The sequence below is a fragment of the Heterodontus francisci genome, chromosome 18 (genome assembly GCF_036365525.1).
Source record: "Heterodontus francisci isolate sHetFra1 chromosome 18, sHetFra1.hap1, whole genome shotgun sequence".
Lineage (NCBI taxonomy): Eukaryota > Metazoa > Chordata > Chondrichthyes > Heterodontiformes > Heterodontidae > Heterodontus > Heterodontus francisci.
In genome coordinates, this window is record NC_090388.1 from 51,934,311 (window position 1) to 51,957,207 (window position 22,897).

Here is a 22,897-nt window from a genome sequence, read left to right on the forward strand (position 1 = left end):
TACTGTAATGTCCTCTCCCGGAGTGTGCGTATTTGTGCTGTAACGTCCTCTCCCGGAGTGCAGTTATCTGTACTGTAACGTCCTCTCCCAGAGTGCGCGTATCAGTACTGTAATGTCCTCTACCGGAGTGCGCATATCTGTACTGTAACATCCTCTCCCAGAGTGCGCGTATCTGTGCTGTAACGTCCTCTCCCGGAGTGCGCGTATCTGTGCTGTAACGTCCTCTCCCGGAGTGCGTGTATCTGTCCTGTAACGGCCTCTCCCGGCGTGCGCGTATCTGTACTGTAACATCCTCTCCCAGAGTCCGCGTAACTGTACTGTAACATCCTCTCCCGGAGTGCACATATCTGTACTGTAACATCCTATCCCTGAGTGCGCATATCTGTACTGTAACATCCTCTCCCAGAGTGAGCGTATCTGTACCGTAACATCCTCTCCCAGAGTCCGCGTAACTAGACTGTAACATCCTCTCCCAGAGTCCGTGTAACTGTACTGTAACATCCTCTCCCGGAGTGCGCGTATCTGTACTGTAACATCCTCTCCCAGAGTGAGCGTATCTGTACTGTAACGTTCTCTCCTGGAGTGAACGTATCTGTACTGTAGCATCCTCTCCCGGAGTGCGCGTATCTGTACTTTGACGTCCTCTCCCGGAGTGAGCCTGTCTCTTCTGTAACATCCTCTCTCGGAGAGCGCGTAGCTGTACTGTAACGTCCTCTCCCGGAGTGAGCATATCTGTACTGTAACGTCCTCTCCCGGAGTACGTTTATCTGTGCTGTAACGTCCTTGAGTGCGCGTATCTGTACTGTAACATCCTCTCTCGGAGTGCACGTATCTGTACTGTAACATCCTCTCCCGGAGTGAGCGTATCTATACTGTAACATCCTCTCTCGGAGCGCGCTTATCTGTACTGTAATGTCCTCTCCCGGAGTGAGCGTATCTATACTGCAACATCCTCTCTCGGAGTGCACGTATCTGTCCTGTAACGTCCTCTCCCGGAGTGAGCGTATCTATACTGTAACATTCTCTCTCGGAGTGCACGTATCTGTACTGTAATGTCCTCTCCCGGAGTGAGCGTATCTATACTGCAACATCCTCTCTCGGAGTGCACGTATCTGTCCTGTAACGTCCTCTCCCGGAGTGAGCGTATCTATACTGTAACATCCTCTCTCGGAGTGCGCTTATCTGTACTGTAACGTCCTCTCCCGGAGTGAGCGTATCTATACTGTAACATCCTCTCTCGGAGTGCGCTTAACTGTACTGTAACGTCCTCTCCCAGAGTGAGCATATCTATACTGTAACATCCTCTCTCGGAGTGCACGTATTTGTACTGTAACGTCCTCGAGTGAGCGTATCTATACTGTAATATCCTCTCTGGGAGTGCGCGTATCTGTACTGTAACGTCCTCTCCTGGAGTAAGCGTATCTATACTGTAACATCCTCTCTCGGAGTGCGTGTATCTGTACTGTAACGTCCTCTCCCGGAGTGAGCGTATCTATACTGTAACATCCTCTCTCGGAGTGCGCTTATCTGTACTGTAACGTCCTCTCCCGGAGTGAGCGTATCTATACTGTAACATCCTCTCTCGGAGTGCGCGTATCTGTACTGTAATGTCCTCTCCCGGAGTGAGCGTATCTATACTGTAACATCCTCTCTCGGAGCGCGCTTATCTGTTCTGTAACGTCCTCTCCCAGAGTGAGCGTATCTATACTGTAACGTCCTCTCCCGGAGTGAGCGTATCTATACTGTAACATCCTCTCTCGGAGTGCACGTATCTGTCCTGTAACGTCCTCTCCCGGAGTGAGCGTATCTATACTGTAACATCCTCTCTCGGAGTGCACGTATCTGTCCTGTAACGTCCTCTCCCGGAGTGAGCGTCTCTATACTGTAACATCCTCTCTCGGAGTGCACGTATCTGTACTGTAACGTCCTCTCCCAGAGTGAGCATATCTATACTGTAACATCCTCTCTCGGAGTGCACGTATTTGTACTGTAATATCCTCTCCCGGAATGCGCATATCTGTACTGTAACGTCCTTGAGTGAACGTATCTATACTGTAACATCCTCTCCCGGAATGCGCTTATCTGTATTGTAATGTCCTCTCCCGGAATGCGCTTATCTGTACTGTAACGTCCTCGAGTGGGTGTATCCATACTTTAACGGTCTTTGCTGGATTGAATGTGTCCAAACTGTAATACCCATTTCCTGCTTGCTGAGTTCCTGCTTGCTGTAATGTCAGCCTGAGCGTGTACATCCCTATTGTAGCATCTTCTTTCTCCCATGACTTTGAATTAGGTTGGCCTTATCCCTCCTACTCATTTAACTCGAGTTAGATGTAACCAGCATGGAGTCGATGGGCCAAATGACCTCCTCCTGTGCTGTAAATGACTCTATATACAGGCTGAATTTGATGCTCCCAAAGGTTGGATTAGTGGTATGGGGGCGGGGGGGGGGGGCAGAATTCTGTGGGGTCGATCGCCCTGAATCGGGCGCTGTGTCGCAACGTTCCAATAATATCAGAGGCAGGGAAGTACCGTGGCAGTATTGCTGCCCTGATACATCAACGGCATTGTAATTTAAATGCTGTTTGGCATTGATATGAATTTAATTTTCAGCGATGCAACGAATGTTCCGCAATTTTGTGCGTAACATGCAGCAATTATGGGCTGAATTTTACTAGCTTGCCGCTGATCTCGACGGTGTGCTTCCAAGATGGCGGGGCGCACGTGCGGGATTTACTCCTTGGGGCCACTGCAATTTTATACGCGGTGGCTCATTTACATGTCCAGTGCAGACCAACCAACCTCCCCCACCCCACCACCACACCAACGTGGGAGGGGGTGGGCACTCCGTTCCCAGCAACGTTGTCCGGCGCCACTGCGCAGGCGGTGGCACCATTTTTAAAGAGTTTCAAGACCTTCCATTGAATTATAGCCATTATAACATTAATGTAAAAAATTAATAAAGATTCAAGCCCCTCTCCCACCCCACCAATGACTAAACAATTTATTACTTGCCCTCTATCCCTCCACAAAACCCTACCTTGTAATCCCGACCTTCCCACCCCTCACAGTTAATAAACTATGAACTTTACCCCTTCTCACCAGCTCCGAGACCAATCTAAAGCATTTAACCCCATTCCCCCAAGTCCCACCCTGAAAACGTTCCTGCTCCCCCCTCCCAACCAGTGTTCCACCTCTGATCTCCGAATGGCGAATCAACGGCACAGGGGTCCCGGCAACCTACCTCAGTATCGGAGCAGGACAGCTGGCGGCAGCAGTTAAGGCATTAATTCATTGATTATCATATATTAACATATTGAGATTTCGGCTGCGTCGCCGAGCAGTGGAAGGGCCACTACGAGGCCTCGCCGCTGCCGGTAATATGGGGCGGGTTTTCCCAGTGTTGAAGCCTGTGGCGGACCTCTCCTGGAGGCACCTTCCAGCCCTCCCCGCCACGACCCCCAACATCTGGCGGTCGGTCAAATTCAGCTCCGCATATCTTCAGTTTTGCAACCATGAAAAGGTGGAAACACCGAGGCAAGAGGCCTTGGTGCCGTGAAAGGGAAGGTGACCATGACCACATCAGCATAGGGGAAGCGGGGGGGTACAGCAGCCATTGCCGCTTTGCTGAGTGTCAAAGGGGGCTCTGTGTACCAGGGGAGATCTGCAAGGGGGATGTGTGATTGGGGGGGTGGGAAGCTCTGCAAGGGGGATGGGTGATTGAGGGGGTGGGGATCTCTGCAAGGGGGATGTGTGAAGGAGGGTGGGAGCGCTGCATGGGGGATGTGTGATTGGGGGGGTGGGGAGCTCTGCAAGGGTGATGTGTGATTGGGGGGGTGGGGAGCTCTGCAAGGGTGATGTGTGATTGGGGGGGTGGGGAGCTCTGCATGGGGGATGTGTGATTGGGGGGGTGGGGAGCTCTGCAAGGGGGATGTGTGATTGGGGGGGTGGGGAGCTCTGCAAGGGGGATGTGTGATTGGGGGGTGGGGAGCTCTGCAAGGGGGATGTGTGAAGGGGGGTGGGTGTTCTGCATGGGGGATGTGAGATTGGGTGGGTGGGGAGCTCTGCAAGGGGGATGTGTGATTGGGGGGGTGGGGAGCTCTGCAAGGGGGATGTGTGATTGGGGGGGTGGGGAGCTCTGCAAGGGGGATGTGTGATTGGCGGGGGGGAGCTCTGCAAGGGGGATGTGTGAAGTGGGGGGAGCTCTGCATGGGGGATGTGTGATTGGGGGGGGTGGGGAGCTCTGCATGGGGGATGTGTGATTAGGGGGGGTGGGGAGCTCTGCATGGGGGATGTGTGATTGGGGGGGTGGGGAGCTCTGCAAGGGGGATGTGTGATTGGGGGGGTGGGGAGCTCTGCATGGGGGATGTGTGATTGGGGGGGTGGGGAGCTCTGCAAGGGGGATGTGTGATTGGGGGGAGAGCTCTGCAAGGGGGATGTGTGATTGGGGGGGTGGGGAGCTCTGCATGGGGGATGTGTGATTGGGGGGGTGGGGAGCTCTGCAAGGGGGATGTGTGATTGGGGGGAGAGCTCTGCAAGGGGGATGTGTGATTGGGGTGGGGGAGCTCTGCAAGGGGGATGTGTGATTGGGGGGAGAGCTCTGCAAGGGGGATGTGTGATTGGGGTGGGGGAGCTCTGCAAGGGGGATGTGTGATTGGGGGGAGAGCTCTGCAAGGGGGATGTGTGATTGGGGTGGGGGAGCTCTGCAAGGGGGATGTATCTTCTGAAGGGGCTTTTAAAGATGGCGCCAGCACTTGCTGACAATGTGAAGTCATCTCACCTGCTGCCCCCACCACGTGATTGGGGAAACAGCTCCTCCATTATGTTAAATGGTCGCCTGCTGTGTAATTGTGGTGGCATGGCTGCTCACTGGAAAGCAGGACCGCCGCCATTTTGTGTGCCTGCCATCGCTCCCAGCATCAGATTAATTAAACTCAGCCCAATTGTGTGGCTGTATCACTGAGTAATTAAAATGATGTATCCAAGATTGTGCCCGAGTATGACTCTTGAATATTTGAAGTAGATCTTACAAATCTCTTACTGTTTTGTCCATCACGATGTACTCCTCCGATCCCACCAGTCACAAACAATGGAATGCCAACTTTGTGTGCTATCATCATCGTGGCTGAAACTGTGGTACCACCAGATAAGCCCTGATAGAAAACAATCGAACAAAATCAATATTACCGTGCCTCAATGGCACTTCCTTAAATTTCGGAACGCACAAAATAAGAAACAAGACACCTGACTATAGCAAAGCTTCAATTCTGGCATCACAAAGAAAACTATTCTGGAATTTGTACTTAAGAAAGTTAATCGTATACTCACAGCTGAACCAAAAGCAGAACTTAATTCATTCAGTCATTGACAGGACGTGCTAACCAAGCCAAACTAGCGCTCCACTCAGTTCCAACTGGCTTCACAAAATATGAACAGTTTCTAGCATTTGGATTCATGCACAACTGCCAGACAGAAGCAAGTCTCCACAATGAACCAGACCTGAATCCATTAACCAATCAGTGACAGTAAGACTGCACGAGAAAAGTCAAAGCAATTTAAGTTGATCAACAGAGGTGTTCGAGGAACTGAGGGGAGCTCTGCCTGTTTGGGCTGCAGACTGGCTGCTAATGTAGGACAATGTTCACATTGGTAAATGGACAATAGCTAGTCTAGACAACTTAAAGTTTATAAGCAAAAGGACAAGTGAACGCTCAAGGATGGTTTAGGAAGATCTGTCGCTATCTTTTGAGAAACAGTCCCTACGGGGAAACATCTATGCTTATCTCTAGTCTTGTGTGCAGAGCATGTTTTGTCAGTCATATTTCAGGCATCATGCCTGTACACATGAAGCTGACACAAATGTGATATTTGTAAGACAGTAACAAATCACTGTTGACATGTAGTGAATGGACAAATCAGGAATGAAATCCAAAACGAAGTCCGTTTTTGATTCATTCTGCAAAATGCAACCTATTTTTCTTTGAAAATCCTTTTTGCTGCCATCATGCTTTCTTCACTAAGCTGTGGATTTAGTATTACAATTAAGGTTTGTAACATAACAAAAGACATAACAATTTACAACTAAATGATGAAAGCTGCAGCCAAGGTTAACGTGTGGTTGGAGAAATGATGCATGAGAGAGAGCTTCAGATTCCTGGGGCATTGAGACCAGTTCTGAGGCAGGAAGGAGTTGTGCAAAATTATGGGTTGCACATCAACAGGGCTGGGATTGATGGCCTTGCAAAGAGGTTAACTAATACTAAGGGGGAGGGTTTAAACTAATTTGTCATTGGTAGGGGCACTAGGATGAAGCATTGGAGAGGTGATAAATGGTGCACTGAGGACTGGGAGAGACAAACTGCATTGGCGATAAAGAGAAGTTCAGAAATAGGAGGGATTAGAGAGAAACGCGAGGCAGACTAAGATGGATTTCGAGCGCATGAGCGCAAATGCCTAGAGTGTGGTAAATAAGGTTACCAAGCTACAGGCACAAGTAGCCACATGGGATCATGATATAGTGGCAATAATTGGGACCTGGCTCAAACAAGGGGATGATTGGGAATTTAATATTCCTGGCTAGAATGTATTCAGGAGAAATAGGGGAGGAAGAAAAAGAGGGAGGGTAGAAATATTGTTGAAATATATTGTTACAACACTGGAAAGTGTTAATTGTATATTAATTGTATTTAGTTGTATGTATTTAGGTGGTGGACATTAACTGGGGATTCACATGTTCTCCTATAAATAGGAACAGACTGGAATTGAGATTGTTGGGTGAGGATGTGTATGTTTGTAATGTGTATCTCTGTGAATAAATGCTTATAAAAATGTGGAAAGATTGGGTCCCGATCTATCCTCCACCGACTGGCTTTCTGGAGTATAACATGGTAGCAGAGGATGGTTGCCTAAAGGTGAAGACAGGGAACTGAGAAATAAAAAAAATCAGACAGAAAACTATCATACTAGGGGCCATTGTGGAAAATGGCAGAAAGCAAGTATAAACTGCTGGGGTATGATTACCCTCCGATGTTCTCAGAGCCTGAACCAAATGACAAGTGGAAGAATGAAGTGGACATATGAACATCAGTTGTGTCCCTACCAAAGAGAAAGGAAGGTCAGCCTTAGCGTTGTCACTCCCTACAAGAAATAAAATCAAAAGTGAAGTATTTTGTGTGCTGGATGCCTATCAGTTGGATAGCAATGAAGGTTTGGATGACATTTTTACAAGAAAGATGATCCATTAAATGTCTATGGGACATGGTCAAACTTTGATCGATTACGGATAACAGACAGTCATTCCATGGAAGAGTATATCATTGACTTTAACAGATTGCATAAAAGATTGACGAAATTCAATTTGGGGATCTCCATGCTGTGGTGTTGGTCTACCCAAGGACAGGTCCTCTGCTTTTTTTTCTCCACCCAGGAGAGATGAGCATGATTAGGGAAGTGGGTATATGAGGTGGTTGAACCTGCGCCATTGATGTTGTTCTGAACCACACGCTAGCCATCGAGCCAACTGAGCTACCCGGCTCCATCATCTCTAGATTAGTACTGGCACTTAAATTACTGGATTGTGCTCAGGTGTCTCATATGGACTGGTTACTGGTTCTAGCGGGTATTTGGTTCTCAGGGAAGGAGACCCATTGGATCAGAACTCTGCTGCCTTAAAAATAATTCCTGGGGAAACGGTCTTTTTCTTCAGCCTTCATGGAAGAAATGAGACATTCACTGGTGATTCAAAGAATAGAGAATTCAATAAAAGCAAAATACTGCGGATGCTGGATGCTTACCCACTGTTTTTTTTCAGGTTTGCACTTGCTGCTGTTCAATATTCAGTGTATTAACACTTAATCTGTACTAATGCTTTGTCTTTCAACACACCATTAACATATTGTTTGCCTTTGCTCCGTGACCTTTTGGTCAGCCATGTGGCCTGGTCCAATCTAGACCTCCTTTGTTATCTCTTGCCCCATCCCCACCTCACTTGCTTATAACCTGTGACTTTTCTAATATTTGTCAGTTCCGAAGAAGGGTCACTGACCCAAAACATTAACTCTGCTTCTCTTTTCACAGATGCTGCCAGACCTGCTGAGCGGTTCCAGCATTTTTTGTTTTTATTTATAGAGAATTCAATGATGGCCAGATTTTGAAAAAGTCCAGATGCAAGACATAGGCACCAATACAATAGAAAGATTAAAGACAGGCAGAATGAGGACAAAAGCATCTTTAGCAGAACTAGCTATTACAGCAGAAGACAAAATTGGAACAGCAATTACAGGCAAATGAATCTCAGGAATGTCCAAGGGACAGTTAATAGGTGCTTCAGGTATGATCTGAAGTATCATTATGCAGTGAACTGCCCAAAGCGAAGAGGCAGGGTCCTCAAAATGACACACGCCAAAGAGGATTCTGAGGAAGAGGAAGATAGTGATAAATCCAATCAAATTATATTGGTCACAAGGAGGTATAGATGAATGTGCCAGTTTTTTTTATTCGTTCATGGGATGTGAGCGCCACTGGCTAGGACAGCACTTATTGCCCATCCATAATTGCCCTTGACAAGTTAGTGGTGAGCCGCCGCCTTGAACTGCTGCAGTCCATGTGGGGTAGGTACACCCACAGTGCTGTTAGGAAGGGAGTTCCAGGACTTTTACCCAGTGACAGTGAGGGAACGCCGATATAGTTCCAAGTCAGATTGCTGTGTGGCTTGGAGGGGAACTTGCAGGTGGTGATGTTCCCATGCATTTGCTGCCCTTGTCCTTCTAGGTTGTAAAAGTCAAGGGTTTGGAGGGTGCTGTCAAAGAAGTCTTGGTGCATTGCATCTTGTAGATGGTACACACTGCTGCCACTGTGCGTCGGTGGTGGAGGGACTGAATGTTTGTGGATGGGGTGCCAATCAAGCAGGCTGCTTTGTCCTGGATGGTGTCGACCTTCTTGAGTGTTGTTGGAGCTGCACACATCCAGGCAAGTGGAAGTATTCCATCACACTCCTGGCTTGGGCCTTGTAGATGGTGGGCAGGCACTGGGGAGTCAGGAGGCGAGTGACTTGCCGCAGGATTCCTAGCCTCTGACCTGCTCTTGTAGCCTTGGTATTTATATGGCTACTCCAGTTCAGTTTCTGGTCAATGGCAACCCCCAGGATGTTGCTAGAGGGGGATTCAGCGATTGTAATGTCATTGAATGTCAAGGGGAGATGGGAAAGTTCCAAATTTTAACGAGTGGGAGAAGAATTTTCAAGTTTAGCACTGTGGGAGCTTTGACTCCAGGAGTAAATGTCAGGAATTCAGACACATGTTCCCACGACTTTCTCTCTATTAAATTTCCATCCATCCATTAACAGAAGGATGTAACCTGAACATGTTCTCTCAACCGAGGAATGCTATTGGGGAAAAGTCTGATTTCAAAACAGTAAAAGGCTATTTGGTCCGTCGTGCCTGTGCAGATGCTACACAGGTGCCTTACCCCATTTCCCTGCTTCTTCCTTCTACCATTCAATATTTTCCCTCTCAACTGTTGAAATTGATTGCTTCAATGACTACCTGCATTCTAAGCTCTAATGACCACTTGTCTGCAAAGATTCTTCTAACTTCTCCATTTATGTTGGAGGTAACAACTGTAGAGGAAAAATTATATTTAGTCTTCTTGAGTCCTTACCTTGCTGAGGATGTAGGGCAGATCTCTTCGAGATACTTTGAGCATTTCCTTGGTTTCTGCCAGGTACTGCAGATTGTTCTCTGACAATCCTACGTGGACCTTGCCTTTCACAATGCCAACTGTTGCAGGAACTGCCCCATGTTCTTTTACTATCTGTTCAACCTCTTTAGCAGTGCTGAAACAAATCAGAGAAACCTTGGGACAAATTACAGTTGTACTTGCGAAAAAACACCAGCACAAAGGTGCGTGTTGGCTTTTACATTTATAGGATGGATTTTGCACTCCACTACATTGGCTATGCAGGCAGAATGGGCTGAGGATTGGGAAACTGTGAACGGGCTGCTGGTCTGGTTCGCGCCTATTACCTTCTGCCTGTGGTCTTTTGCTGGCGCATTTTGTGTGCCTAATATGAGTTTTTGTACTGTAATATGATTTAGGCCTAGAATTCAAAGAATAATACTCAAATGAGCACCTAATGCAGTTTGCCAGCTTTTGAATTAGAAGAATTAGAATTAGAACATTACAGCGCAGTACAGGCCCTTCGGCCCTCGATGTTGCGCCGACCTGTGAAACCATCTGACCTACACTATTCCATTTTCATCCATATGTCTATCCAATGACCACTTAAATGCCCTTAAAGTTGGCGAGTCTACTACTGTTGCAGGCAGGGCGTTCCACGCCCTTACTACTCTCTGAGTAAAGAAACTACCTCTGACATCTGTCCTATATCTATCACCCCTCAACTTAAAGCTATGTCCCCTCGTGTTTGCCATCACCATCCAAGGAAAAAGACTCTCACTATCCACCCTATCTAACCCTCTGATTATCTTATATGTCTCTATTAAGTCACCTCTCCTCCTCCTTCTCTCCAACGAAAACAACCTCAAGTCCCTCAGCCTTTCCTCGTGTTCAAAAGCCATTTTGATTGGAACCAAGTGAGTCTCCATGTGCAATGATACCCCTCAAGGGAAAAGACCATGTTGTTTGTTGCAAAGGTTACAATCTGTTTTCAGTTCTCTGTTGTTATTCCTGGATCTTTTCAATACTTCGGTAAAATTACATGGCCGGAATTTTACAGCCCCCCAACGAGTGGGCTGGGGCCAGGAGGGAGGTGCCGAAAAATTGAGTGGGGGGGGTTGTTCACACCTTCCTGCCTCCACTGCAATTTTACATGGGGTGGAGATTAACGGCCCACCCGCTCCAGACCAATCCGGGTCGTTAAGTGGCCAATTAACTGCCACTTAAGGGTCTCCTCCTGCTGCCACTGGCATTTTACCCATGGTGACTGGAAGGCAAAGGCCGCATGAACCCCACCTGTGTCCCACGGAGGGCTGCCCCCAACTCACAGCATGACCCCCCCGCCTTGCCTCACTGGGGCACGGCCGGTTTTCTGTGGCCTCACCAGGGACGCTTACCTGAGTTCCGGGGCCTTCCCTCCTCTTGCTTGCGATGGCTGGGTGCAGTCCCAGCAGTGGCCACTGCTCCTGGCGTTGCTGCTGGGACCAAGAGCTGCTGGGTCACTGATTGGCTGGCAGATCCATTAGGTGGGACTTCCTGCCACAAGGAGATGGAAGTCCCACCCAAGACCAATGAAGGGTCTGGGGAGTGAAAAATCCCAGCGTGGCTCCCCGCCGGAGGAGGCGGGCTCGCCACTGACTTTTCAGCCGGTGGGCCAGGCCTCCCGCCCAACGTAAAATTCCGACCCATATATTTTTATAGTCAATTTTATTTGTTCATTACACCCAGATCATTGGCCAATGTTTCATTATTTTTATCTTGAGTTCAACAAAAAATGCAAACTTTAACAAACTGTAACTCTTGAAATATTTTTGATGCATTTTTGCTTCAGTAATACCTGCTGATGATTAAAGTTACTGATCCTTGCCGTGTGAATAAGCTAAGTAAATATGCAAAGCTCAAATGTCACCATCATCAAGGCACCATGTGACAAGTGACTGTACTCACTCATATTCTTCCTTCTCTTACAGTGTCATGAGAGTCCATATTTTTTGTTAAAACCTGGAATCTACATGTTTGAAAATGAAAAAAAATCTGGAGATAGCTGAACTTTATGGATGCTTTAAAAAAAAAGTAATGTCAACAAGAAGTTCCTGGTTTTGACCAGTAAACAAATACTGGAAACCAGGTGATTTCACGGAAACCAGTGGATCATCTGCCTGCTACACACCCGACCCGATGTTCCTCCGCATTGTGGGAAGGAATATATAATGAATGGCTGATCCACCAACTCTGAAAGTTAAAGTCAGGCTCCTTAGTTTTAGAACTCAGCCTATTGAATTATGGTGACTGGCTCAAACAAATTGCATTTTTACTAAATGGGACTCTGGGATTTTCCAAGATTTTTAGTGGTGCTTTGGGGATTATATTCTGCAAACGACAAAACAGTGGCCTTGATGATGTTAATCCAGCTCAGTAACTCTTCATACTAGTACTCCTTACATTCACAGCGCTCACTGAAATATATTTCAAAAAAAGTTAATTTGATCCCTGCCAGTAGTTGGTGATTTTAAATGCAAGATTTCTTCCTTATGAGAGGTCTGGCCATATTAAAACCATAAGCACCAGTGCCACTGAGATTATCCCTCCCCAGATTCTCTCAACCCAGTGCATTTAAACAGTCCACGTACTTCAGGTTGTGAGGGTGTGGCATGCCATGTGTGAGGATCGTGCTTTCCAAAGCCACCACAGCCTTCTGATTGGCTATTGCATCCGAGACCTCTGGGTGAAGTTTAACCAGTCCATCTGTAACAAGCAAAAACAGAGCAGTTTATTTCAATCCTTTTTAATGCATTTAATATTTTATAAGATCTCAGTTACATCACTCTCGTGTCACACAGAAGGCTCAATTTGTGTTTACAACAGTCAGTACCTAGGACCAGAGAAATGGGCAAAAGTGACCCAGATGCCTACCCTTCCAAAAATTCTGTTACTGGTTGAGCGACACACCTGGCACAGTGACAAGATCAAGTCAGCTTCATTTGAGTGTCAACTTGGGTCAGCTCGTAGCACTTTCTGACTCAAAGGCTCAAATACCTGACAGACAATGTCCCAGGCAGCACCATCACCAACTCCGGGAATGTTCTGTCTCACTGACTGGAAAGATCCACCAGAGGGTGGTGACACAGTGGTATACAGTCAGGAGGAGGTTGCCCTGGGAGTCCTCAACATTGACTCTGGACCCCATGAAGGCTCATGGCATCAGGCCAAACATGGGCACGGAAACCTCCTGTTGATTATCACCTACTGCCCTCCCTCAACTGATGAATCAGTACTCCTCCATGTTGAACAGCACTTGGAAGAAGCACTGTGGGTGGCAAGGGCATAGAATGTATTCTGGGTGGGGGATTTCAATGTTCATCAGCAAGAGTGGCTCCATAGCACCACTACTGACCAAGCTGGCTGAGTCCTAAATGACATAGCTGCTAGACTGCGGCAGGTGGTGAAGGAACCAACAAGAAGGAAAAACCTACTTGACCTTGTCCTCACCGATCCACCTGTCGCAGATGCATCTGTCCATGACAGTATTGGCAGGAGTGACCACCTCACAGTCCTTGTGGAGACGAAGTCCCATCTGCACACTAAGGATACCCTCTATCGTGTTGTGTGGCACTACCACTGGACTAAATGGGATAGATTTCGAACAGATCTAACAACTGAAAACTGGACATCTATGAGGCGCTGTGGGCCATCAGTAGCAGCAGAATTGTACTCAACCACAATCTGTAACCTCATGGCCCAGCCTATCCCCCACTCTACCATTACCAAAAAGCCGGGGGACCAACCCTGGTTCAATGAAGAGTGCAGGAGGGCATGCCAAGAGCAGCACCAGGTATACCTCAAAATGAGGTGTCAACCTGGTGAAGCTACAACTCAGGATTTCATGCATGCAAAACCGTAGAAGCAGCATGCGATAGACAGAGCTAAGCAATCCCACAACCAATTGTCCTGCCACATCCAGTTCTGAATGGTGGTGGACAATTAAACAACTAACCGGAGGAGAAGGCTCCACAAATATCCCAGCACGTCAGTGCAAAAGACAAGGCTGAAGCATTTGCAACCATCTTCAGCCAGAAGTGCCAAGTGGATGATCCATCTCGGCCTCCTTCTGAAGTCCCCAGCATTACAGATGTCAGTCTTCAGCCAATTCGATTCACTCCACGTGACATCAAGAAACAGCTGAAGACACTGGATATTGCAAAGGCTTGGGCCCTAACAATATTCCGGCAATAGTACTGAAGACATGTGCTCCAGAACTAGCCGTGCCACTAGCCAAGCTGTTCCGGTACAACTACAACACTGGCATCTACCTGACAAAGTGGAAAATTGCCCAGGTATGTCCTGTGCACAAAAAGCAGGATAATTTCAACCTGCCCAATTACTGCCCTATTAGTCTACTCTCAATCATCAGTAAAGTGATGGAAGGTGTGATCAACAGTGCCATCAATTGACGCTCACTCAACAATAACCTCCTCATTGACGCTCAGTTTGGGTTCTGCCAGGGCCACTCAGCTCCTGACCTCATTACAGCCTTGGTTCAAACATGGACAAAAGAACTGAACTCAAGAAGTGAGGTGAGAGTGACTGCCCTTGATATCAAGGCAGCAGTTGACCGAGTATGGCATCAAAGAGCCCTAGCAAAACTGGAGTCAATGAGAGTCGGGGGAAAACTCTCCACTGGTTGGAGTCATACCTAGCACAAGAGAAGATCGTTGTAGTTGGAGGTCAAACATCGAAGTCCCAGGACATCACTGCAGGAGTTCCTCGGGGTAGTGTCCTAAGCCTAATCACCTTCAGCTGCTTCGTCAATGACCTTCCCTCCATCATAGGTCAGAAGTGGTGATGTTCACTGATGATTGCACAATGTTCAGCACCAGTCCCGACTCCTCAGATACTGAAGCAGCCCGTCTCCATATGCAGCAAGACCTGGACAACATTCAGGCTTGGGCTGATAAGTGGCAAGTTACATTCGCACCACACAAGTGCCAGGCAATGACCATCTCCAACAAGAGAGAATTCAATTATCTCCCCTTGACATTCAATGGCATTACGATCACTGAATCCCCCACTATCAACATCCTGGGGGTTACCATTAAACGGAAACTGAACTGGACCAGCCATATAAATACTGTGGCTACAAAAGCAGGCCAGAGGCTGGGTATTCTGCGGCGGGTAACTCACCTCCTGACTCACCAAAGCCTGTCCACCATCTACAAGGCACAAGTCAGGAATGTGATAGAATACTCTCCACTTGCCTGGATGGGTGCAGCTCCAACAACACTCAAGAAGCTTGACACCATCCAAGACAAAGCAGCCCCTTGATTGGCACCGCATCCACCACCTTCAACATTCACTCCCTTCACCACTGACATACAGTAGCAGCAGTGTGTATCATCTACAAGATGCGCTGCAGCAACTCACCAAAGCTCCTTCGACTGCACCTTCCAAACCCGTGACCTCTTGACCTAGTAGGACAAGAGCAGAAGATGCATGGGAACACCACCACCTGGAAGTTCCCCTCCAAGCAACACACTATCCTGAATTGGAACTATATTGCCGTTCCTTCACTGTTGCTGGGTCAAAATCCTGGAACTCCCTTCCTAACAGCACTGTGGGTGTAGCTACACCACATGGACTGCAGTGGCTCAAGAAGGCAGCTCACCACCACCTTCTCAAAGGCAATTAGGGATGGGCAATTAATGCTAGCCTGACAGCAATGCCAACATCCCCTGAAAGAGTAAAAAAAAAATGTTCAAGCCCCACTTCAGGATTTGAGCACATAATTTTGATTGTTTGTTTCGAGGGAGTGCTGCCCTTGTTGGAGGTGCCATCTTTTCAATCGAACCTTAAACTGAGACGACACCTGCTTGTTCAAGTGGATATAAAAAAGTTCTCACAGCACTATTTGAAGGTAAAGGAGTTCTCCTGTGCCCTGGCCAACATTTCTCCTTAACCAGCACCACTATATTAAGTGGTCATTGAGCTCGCTTGCTGCTCCCGTACAAATTAGCTCTGACATTTTCCTACATAACAGAAACTACACTTCCAAGATCAATAATTGAATGTGAAATCCTTTGGGACGTACTGAAGATGTGAGAAGATGCTATATCAATGCAAGTTCTTTCTTTAAGCCTAGTACATAGCAACAAAAGTCTCATCTGTACGTTTGAAGTACATGAGCATAGGGCTGAAAATTTGTCTAGGTGGTTCTTGGATTAGAAAACAATCCTTCTATCTCCAGAACCTGGTTTACATCTAGTCCAGAATGATCTCCTCTTTCTCTCACTGCCTACTGTAAGGATCCTACGTGAGATGAATCTGGAAGGGCATGGATTCAAGACACATGAAGTGTCCAGAACTCAACACCAAATTACACTAAATTGGCCTTTGAGATTGCTACAAGGATAGCTAGTGCAAGAATGTAATTAGGATACTGCAGTGGTCAGGGTGCTCTTTTGAAGTTGGGACTGAGGCAAAGTCATTGGGGCAGGGCGGAAGTAGTTATACTCTGTGCCCAACCCATTCATGTTATGCAGCTTGATACTGACACTGAAGGAATAAAGAATATGGATTCACCCTTAACAGATTTTTTTTAAAATCTAGAATTAGAGTATTAAAAAAAAAATTACAAACTGCAAAAATAAAGCAAAAACTATTTAATAGAATACCTAATTGGCAGAAGTAAATTCAGCTGCAAAGGAAGAATTGTGTAGAGAAAACTGTTAACAAACCGTGGAGCAGTCTTCGAGCAATGGCAAAGCCCTGGGCCACACAAGCTGCATGGGGCAAGAGAGGAATGTGCTTACACAGCATTCTCCAGTAAAGACAGGAACTGAGGAGGAGAAAACAGAGTCAGATTAGGAATCAATATCTCATTAGTTCCTCCTGGCTTTGATCAATTTAACAGAGATTGGTACTCTTAGGATAGGAGGGAACACCTGTGGTGTCATTGGCGGAGTGCATTCAAATCCAAGGAGTTTTTTTTGTTCTGGAAAAGGCAATTTAGTTTGTGGATTACACATTAGCTTTCACTATGATTGAAGGTTTTAGCCAGTGTCAATTCGTGTAATAGTCAGTGCCAAGTCTGCACCAAAAATTAATTTCAAATTCCACCCAGTTCCAGCCAAACAAAATATATTACTGTATAATTTTTATATGTGCAGTGAATATATTAGAAATGTTTTCATGGGGTTTTCACGTCTGCCATGTTTTTTCTTTCCCATCAGAATTTTTGATTGACTGAAAACAACATACTACAACACTGACTATCCTGCCTCACGCATACAGAAACTGGCTTGTGAAAATCTATCAAACCTAAAGTTCAAACAAATAACTCAAAACACTTCTTGAAACTTCTTTGGCTGCCAACTTGACTAAAGGCTCAATATAAAGGTGGTAGATACATCATAAAAACAAAATCATTACATATTTCACAATGAAATGACTAAACTATCATGCTATTAAATCTGACTTTGAGTGTCTCCATTAAAATGTTTAGAATTAGAATTAGAACATTACAGCGCAGTACAGGCCCTTCGGCCCTCGATGTTGCGCCGACCTGTGAAACCATCTGACCTACACTATTCCATTTTCATCCATATGTCTATCCAATGACCACTTAAATGCCCTTAAAGTTGGCGAGTCTACTACTGTTGCAGGCAGGGCGTTCCATGCCCCTACTACTCTCTGAGTAAAGAAACTACCTCTGACATCTGTCCTATATCTATCACCCCTCAACTTAAAGCTATGTCCCCTCGTGTTTGCCATCACCATCCGAGGAAAAAGACTCTCACTATCCACCCTATCTAACCCTCTGATTATCTTATATGTCTCTATTAAGTCACCTCTCCTCCTCCTTCTCTCCAATGAAAACAACCTCAAGTCCCTCAGCCTTTCCTCGTAAGACCTTCCCTCCATACCAGGCAACATCCTAGTAAATCTCCTCTGCACCCTTTCCATAGCTTCCACATCCTTCCTATAATGCGGTGACCAGAACTGCACGCAATACTCCAGGGTGCGGTCTCACCAGAGTTTTGTACAGCTGCAGCATGACATCGTGGCTCCGAAACTCGATCCCCCTACTAATAAATGCTAACACACCATATGCCTTCTTAATAGCCCTATTAACCTGGGTAGCAACCTTCAGGGATTAATGCACCTGGACACCAAGATCTCTCTGTTCATCTACACTACCAAGAATCTTCCCATTAGCCCAGTACTCTGCATTCCTGTTACTCCTTCCAAAGTGAATCACCTCACACTTTTCCGCATTAAACTCCATTTGCCATCTCTCAGCCCAGCTCTGCAGCCTATCTATGTCCCTCTGTACCCTACAACATCCTTCGGCACTATCCACAACTCCACCGACCTTAGTGTCATCCGCAAATTTACTAACCCACCCTTCTACACCCTCTTCCAGGTCATTTATAAAAATGACATACAGCAGTGGCCCCAAAACAGATCCTTGCGGTACACCACTAGTAACTAAACTAAACTCCAGGATGAACATTTGCCATCAACCACCACCCTCTGTCTTCTTTCAGCTAGCCAATTTCTGATCCAAAGCTCTAAATCACCTTCAACCCCATACTTCCGTATTTTCTGCAATAGCCTACCATGGGGAACCTTATCAAACGCCTTACTGAAATCCATATACACCACATCCACTGCTTTACCCTCATCCACCTGTTTGGTCACCTTCTCGAAAAACTCAATAAGGTTTGTGAGGCACGACCTACCCGTCACAAAACCGTGCTGACTATCGCTAATGAACTTATTCTTCTCAAGATGATCATACATCCTGTCTCTTATAACCTTTTCCAACATTTTACCCACAACCGAAGTAAGGCTCACAGGTCTATAATTACCAGGGCTGTCTCTACTCCCCTTCTTGAACAAGGGGACAACATTTGCTATCCTCCAGTCTTCCGGCACTATTCCTGTCGACAATGACGATATAAAGATCAAGTACAAAGGCTCTTCAATCTCCTCCCTAGCTTCCCAGAGAATCCTAGGATAAATCCCATCTGGCCCAGGGGATTTATCTATTTTCACACTTTCCAAAATTGATAACATCTCCTCCTTGTGAACCTCAATCCCATCTAGCCTAGTAGCCTGAATCTCAGTATTCTCCTCGACAACATTTTCTTTCTCTACTGTAAATACTGATGCAAAATATTCATTTAACACTTCCCCTATCTCCTCTGATTCCACACACAACTTCCCACTATTATCCTTGATTGGCCCTAATCTAACTCTAGTCATTCTTTTCTTCCTGATATACCTATAGAAAGCCTTAGGGTTTTCCCTGATCCTATCCGCCAATGACTTCTTGTGTCCTCTCCTTGCTCTTCTTAGCTCTCCCTTTAGATCCTTCCTGGCTAGCTTGTAACTCTCAAGCGCCCTAACTGAGCCTTCACGTCTCATCCTAACATAAGCCTTCTTCTTCCTCTTGACAAGCGCTTCAACTTCTTTAGTAAACCACGGCTCCCTCGCTCGACAACTTCCTCCCTGCCTCACAGGTACATACTTATCAAGGACACGCAGTAGCTGCTCTTTGAATAAGCTCCACATTTCGATTGTTCCCATCCCCTGCAGTTTCCTTCCCCATCCTACGCATCCTAAATCTTGCCTAATCGCATCATAATTTCCTTTCCCCCAGCTATAATTCTTGCCTTGCGGAATATACCTGTCCCTGTCCATCGCTAAGGTAAACCTAACCGAATTGTGATCACTATCACCAAAGTGCTCACCTACATCTAAATCTAACACCTGGCCGGGTTCATTACCCAGTACCAAATCCAATGTGGCATCACCCCTGGTTGGCCTGTCTACATACTGTGTCAGAAAACCCTCCTGCACACACTGGACAAAAACTGACCCATCTAAAGTACTCGAACTATAGTATTTCCAGTCGATATTTGGAAAGTTAAAGTCCCCCATAACAACTACCCTGTTACTCTCGCCCCTGTCGAGAATCATCTTCGCTCTCCTTTCCTCTACATCTCTGGAACTATTTGGAGGTCTATAAAAGACTCCCAACAGGGTGACCTCACCTCTCCTGTTTCTAACCTTGGCCCATACTACCTCAGTAGACGAGTCCTCAAACGTCCTTTCTGTCGCTGTAATACTCTCCTTGATTAACAATGCCACACCCCCCCCCTCTTTTACCATCTTCTCTGTTCTTACTGAAACATCTAAATCCCGGAACCTGCAACATCCATTCCTGCCCCTGCTCTACCCATGTCTCCGAAATGGCCACTACATCGAGATCCCAGGTACTAACCCATGCTGCAAGCTCACCCACCTTATTCTGGATGCTCCTGGCATTGAAGTAGACACACTTTAAACCAGGTTCTTGCTTGCCAGTGCCCTCTTGCGTCCTTGTAACCTTATCCCTGACCTCACTACTCTCAACATCCTGTACACTGGAACTACAATTTAGGTTCCCATCCCCCTGCTGAATTAGTTTAAACCCCCCCGAAGAGCACTAGCAAATCTCCCCCCCAGGATATTGGTACCCCTCTGGTTCAGGTGAAGACCATCCTGTTTAGTAGAAGGTCATAGCCTGTCTTTAAAACTTTGCACTTGCCTCCTCAATCCTTACTCCCAATAAGTGCAGGGAGCTCATGGGACTTGTTTGTCAAAGATTGATACTATATTTTCCTCTGTTACTCTGCTTGTTCACCCTTCCTCTTGCCCACCAAGACAAATGTTACCCCAGGCTCCCTCCTGTCTTAGTCCTGATCCCAGGTCTTTTTCTAGCTTCTCTCATATCTTTCCTTATACCTCTCTGAGCTCATTTTATCCATGAAACCCAACACCTGTTCCCTTAACACCATTTGCACTAAACGGTTGACCACAAAACTTCACTTCCAGGCTCCATCCTAGCTGACATTGAAAATGGTTCCATCTCTTCAGTTACTGCCCCCTCCTTTTCAAAACAGCTATCATCACCCCACATCCTCAAAATACCCTTCTGTCCTTGCAAACTATCTTCGCAGCTTCAACCTCCCTTTATTCTCCAAAATCTTTGAATGTGTTGTCACTTCTCAAATTCGTGCTGATCTTTTTCAGAACTCCGATGTCTGAATTTCTATATTCTGTCCCTGCCACAGCATTGAAATGACACTAATCACATATAATTCTCTGTCACTGTATCCGTAGTGCATTATTCCTTCAGGACCTCACTGCTGCCTTTGACAGTCGACCACACCATCCTCCAACACCTCTCCTTTGTTGCTTAGCCCTGTTGGGACTACACTCACTTGGTTCCACTTTTATCTATCTAATCATAGCTAGAGCATCTCGAGCATTGCTTTCTCTTGATGTAACTATGGGGCAGCAATAATCCCTTAAGGATCTATTATCAGCCGCCTTCTCATCGGGATCTACATGCTGTCCTTTGGGGTTAAGGAGACAGAGCAGTGGGGACGGGGCAGGAGGTTGTGTTTGTGTGGTGCTTCACAAAGGATTCCAGTTTGACAGTGTAGGTGCTCAGTCACTAACCATGGACTGGCAACAGGCTGCCTTCCTCACCATCTCCTAGGGCAGAGTGCTTTTCCGTGAGTTCTATGGCCTTCTGCTTGAATGGCAGAAGAGTTTAAAGGTGGGGTTAGTGCCTCTGGGAGGCATTGTGCATCAACTGCTCCTGGAAGAGAATACGAGGGGAAGGTTAGCAGCTGAAGACTGTGTGCCACATGCCATGGAAGAGCTAAAATAAGAGATTTGATTGCCATCAGCCTGTTAAAGTGGAGGATGAAGTGTTCGGGTCCTACAAGTATTCAGTAGTATTGGGATAAAAGCAAGAAATGCTGGAAATACTCAGCAGGTCTGAGAGAAGCAGAGTTAACGTTTCAGGTCAGTGACCCTTCTTCACAACTGACAAATATTAGAAATGTAAAAGGTTTTAAGCAAGTAAAGCGGGGGATGGGGGTAAGAGATAACAAAAGAGAAGGTGTAGATAGGACAAGGTCACAGAGAATAACTGACCAGAAAGTCATGGAACAAAGGCAAACAGTATGTCCTAGCAACACCTCTTTTGTTATCTCTTGCCCCACCCCCACTTTACTTGCTTAAAACCTTTTACATTTCTAATATTTGTCAGTTCTGAAGAAGGGTCACTGACCTGAAACATTAACTCTGCTTCTCTCTCCACAGATGCTGCCAGACCTGCCGAGTATTTCCAGCATTTCTTGTTTTTATTTCAGATTTCCAGCATCTGCAGTATTTTGCTTTTATTTTATAGTAGTATTGGGAGTTGGGAAGCCTCAGGTTACAGCTCAAGATCCCAGGTTACTGCCTCCATAACCCAAGGCTTGGGTGTCAGTCTTGGCTCAATGACAACACTCTTACCTGAGTCAAAAGGTTGTGGGGTCAAGACCCACTCTAGAGTTTTGAGCAGAAACACTATCACGACACTTGGAGTGTATCACTGAGAACAAGCTACACTAAAGAGCTACCTTCTTCATTGGGAGTTTCAGCGAATTGCGTTCACTTACAAGCCTCTGAAGAGGCTTTAAAAATTAAGCTGGTTCTTTTGGGTGCAAGGATATTAAGAAGCACGTTTTAAAATCTTTTGAATGCAATGTTTTTTAAATCTCGAAGAAGCTGACTAATGCACCCCAATGTAATTAGCAAATGGTTCTGTATACCTTTTAAGACTTTTTCAGTAGCTTAAAACTGGGGTTACTCAGCTGGTTGACTGACTGTGATTAAAAATGCTTATTTTTGTGATCATCCCTTTTCAGCTATATTAATGAAACGGCACCTAGTTACCACTCAAATATATCATGGAATATTACTGATGCTTTAAAAAAAAAATTATGTTTTAAAACTGCCTAATTGCACTGGTTCATTGCAGATGTTGTGTTTGGTGCTTTGCAAAAATTTACAAAACACTTGAAGTTTTCACCTAGATTGCCAGCTGTACCCAAAGTGGATTCTGTACCCAGCTGTGTTTTATTGTGCCTGAGTACTACAGCCTGCTGCCTGCTCGATTCAGAGGGTAGATACTCTTCACAAGGTTGATGAGATTGGCTGTAATTATCTGAGAGTCAAGCTCTCTGAGCTGCTGCTATGGCACTACTATACCCTGAACATTGCAGAGGTACAACAACTAACTTCCTCACACAAACCCCCCACAGCAGCCTCACTTGTCAAATGAGATAATTCGTGAGAATGAAGCACAACAAACACTTAGCTGTCCAAGAAGAGACAGAGA

The 22,897-nt window shown here is 46.2% G+C and overlaps 1 protein-coding gene across 1 annotated transcript in view; it reads right to left on the reverse strand.

The window, feature by feature from the left end:
* The window catches only part of zgc:136858 (uncharacterized protein LOC678543 homolog), a 102,872-nt gene that overhangs the window by 79,009 nt on the left and 966 nt on the right, over positions 1–22,897 (reverse strand). The window contains 4 exon segments of the mRNA XM_068050750.1: positions 5,042–5,153; positions 9,658–9,832; positions 12,306–12,420; positions 16,407–16,507. Of these exon segments, the coding sequence (XP_067906851.1) occupies positions 5,042–5,153; positions 9,658–9,832; positions 12,306–12,420; positions 16,407–16,488 (484 nt within the window). The 5' untranslated portion in view covers positions 16,489–16,507.